At 49.4% G+C, this 2,892-nt stretch overlaps 1 protein-coding gene and 1 pseudogene across 1 annotated transcript, besides 2 other annotated features; both read left to right on the top strand.

The window, feature by feature from the left end:
* Nucleotides 1-2,892: part of a sequence feature (areas not merged during assembly with more than two copies in the genome that could not be assigned to a particular haplotype) that runs on past the window's edge.
* Tc00.1047053505101.30 (uncharacterized protein) lies at nucleotides 204-938 on the top strand (the record flags this gene model as incomplete). Its single annotated transcript, XM_800153.1, has 1 exon — nucleotides 204-938. One exon carries the CDS (start codon nucleotides 204-206, stop codon nucleotides 936-938), a length of 735 nt encoding a protein of 244 aa, XP_805246.1.
* Nucleotides 1,072-1,091: a microsatellite.
* Nucleotides 1,957-2,892, top strand: Tc00.1047053505101.50 (annotated as a pseudogene).

Here is a 2,892-nt window from a genome sequence, read left to right on the forward strand (position 1 = left end):
CAAACTGAGAGGGATACCATGGCATATCGCTTGCCTTCTGCATCTTCTGGGGCGCCGCCGGACGCTGCGTCACGACTTCCAGTCAAATTATTATTTTTTCTCTTTTTTCTCTTTTTTTTTCACCCACCTTTTTTTTGTACCTACTGGAGAGATTTGCGCGAAACACACACGCGGCGAGACGGGCCTGCCGCACGCTTCTCCCGATGGAGGGTTCACAAGTGAAGGAGCTCATTCAGAAATGGCGCGCGCTCAGCAACGAACTAAAGGAAAAGAATGCGGAGCTTGAAAAGACACGCGCGGCATTGCAGGAGCTTGAGGGACAGCATGCCAAGACTGTCCAGGACTGGGACCTTGAGAAGGCCAACATTCAGAACACAATCTCCCTTGTCTGGGCCCAGGTGTCCGACAAGAAGGAAGAAGTTCTGCGGATTGAGAAGGAAACAGCCGATCTGCAGTCGAGGGTGGATGAGCGGCGACTGCGCAATGAGGAGTACTGGTGCGTTTTGGATAAGCGCAGGCAGGCGGTCACTACGCGATTGCAAGAGCTAGAGGAGAAGGACAAGGATGCAAAGGAGAGACTGCGCGACTTTCGCGAGGTTCGGGACGAGAGTAAACAGCAACTAATTTCCGCCATTCGCAAGCTGGAGGACGCGGAACAACAGGAACTTGTGGATCATCAGCAAAAAACAAGGCAGGTGCGAAGTAAAATTTCGGAGGTTGTGGCGTCTGTAGAAGCCGAAAAGAAGTCATGGGCGCTAGAGGCGGCAGTGCGTGGATGGAGGGAAAAAAATGACGCACGCAGGTGGCTGAGTGAAGAGGCCAACACTTCTGAAAAGAACAAGGGAGTATGGGCGGAGGCTATCAGGGAGGCGGATTCGATGCACTTTGACAATTCCCTGAAAGAATTGGACGCACTTCGTGCCCTCATCTCCTGTTAGAGACCGTCACTGTTTTCCTGCACTTTCAGACCTATATATATATATGATTTGTTTTCACACAAGAGCAAGAGAAGTGGCTGGGTGCTACTCAGTTGTTTGGAGGTTTCCCCTTTTCACACTCTCTATTCTGCATTATATATATATATATATATAATATTAGATCCTACTAAAAATAAAAAAAGGAGTTTTTTTTATTTATTGTTTGCCTAGGTTGTAGATGTTGTATTTGGTGGAGAGAAGGTTTTTCCCTGCGTGTGTGCGAGCGTTCTGGCTCTTCGGGTTTGAAACCCTACGGATTTCCTTACTGCCAACTTCCTTTTTTTTAAATGTGTTGCCGTTGTTTTTGTTGTCGGGTTCTGTCACGGGGCACCACGGCTGATGCTCATTGGATGATGTATGACGCCTTGTTGTTCTTTTATCTTGATTATTTTGCTTCTTTTTTCCTTTCTGTGGTGTTTTTTTCTCTTCTTGCTTTTCTGGATATTCGAGACGGTGGAAGCTTTGCGTGTTTGGCATAGGTGTTCGGCGCGTGAGTATTCTTCGCCTATTTTTTTTTGCTAGTGTTTGATGTCGAGTCAAATACGTATTCGTTGCCTTCCTTCTCACTTTGACGCACAGTCACTTTTGCGTCTTTGCTCCTCCTTTGGTGACGTCGCATCCTTTGAGCCCCGGTGTTCCGGCACAGGGAACGAGGAGGGGAAGGAGTGTACGGCAGATGTGCAGTTTGAGGAGGCGGAAGACGCCTTGGCCGCGGCAGGAAACATGAATGGCATGGAGTTTGGCGGTAAACATCTTCGTGTTTTTGTAAAGCATGCTGTTGATTGAAAGGAGCCCAGTACGCTGCCGCACTGTTGTCGGGGTTTGTCATTGCACACGCACGAGTGTGTCAATAGAGGCGTGAATTTGTTTGGAGTTTCTTTTTTTTTCTGTCATTTGGATGTCTTTTTTTTTTTTGGTGCTTGGAAAGAGGGAGAAGGGAAGGACGAGTTGTGTTGCTGTTGTTGCGTGCACCAAAGCAATGGACAGCCCAGGGAGCGTGCGGGAGTACGTAGTCATTCTTGACGCCGGCTCTCAATACGGCAAAGTGATTGACAGGAAAATTCGCGAACTGAATGTGGAATCGCGTGTTATGCCGCTTAGCACCCCAACCGAAGTTCTTCGCGGCGACCATGCCATAAAAGGCATCATCATAAGCGGCGGCCCAAGCTCCATATACGACGACGATGCTCCAAAATTCAACGCTGATCTCTTTGAGGTGGGTAAGCCTCTGCTTGGCATATGTTATGGGATGCAGCTTCTGGCACGGACTTTCGGGGGGAAACCGTTGGCCGAGCAGCCGTGCGAGAGGACGGGCAGGACGAAATATGGATGGATTTATCGTCTCCACTCTTTAAAGGACTGGGTTCAGGAGAAAAAGTTCTACTGACGCATGGTGACTCGATCACGGACTCTGGACCGCAGCTGAAGGTCGTAGCACGCAGCAGTGCAAATATCGTCGCTGCAGTTTAGCATCAGCAACTTCCTTTGTTTGGTGTGCAATTTTATCCAGAAGTGGAGCTGACAGAGCATGGGATGCAAATGTTCAAGAATTTTCTGACTCTCTGTGGTTGCCACTTTAACTTCACCATGGAGGACCGGGAGATGGTTGCACTTCGCATGATTCGTAAACGCACTGCTCAAGGACAAAAGGTATTGTGCCTAGCATCTGGTGGAGTTGACAGCACTGTGTGTGCGGTGCTGCTGCTAAAGGCTCTCGGACCTGAGAGGGTGGTGTGTGTACACATTGATCACGGGTTTATGCGTCTCAGAGAGACTGAAGAAGTTGTGGCCGCTTTGAGGGAGGCCGGGGTGTCTGTGGTTGTCGTGGATGCCCGTGCGCAATTTGCAGAAGCGACGACTGAAATGCCCACCAGGCGCAAATGTGCGCCGTATAGAACGGGGAAACTCTTGAGGC

Source organism: Trypanosoma cruzi (assembly GCF_000209065.1).
Source record: "Trypanosoma cruzi strain CL Brener chromosome Unknown tcruzi_1047053505101, whole genome shotgun sequence".
NCBI classification, from domain to species: domain Eukaryota; phylum Euglenozoa; class Kinetoplastea; order Trypanosomatida; family Trypanosomatidae; genus Trypanosoma; species Trypanosoma cruzi.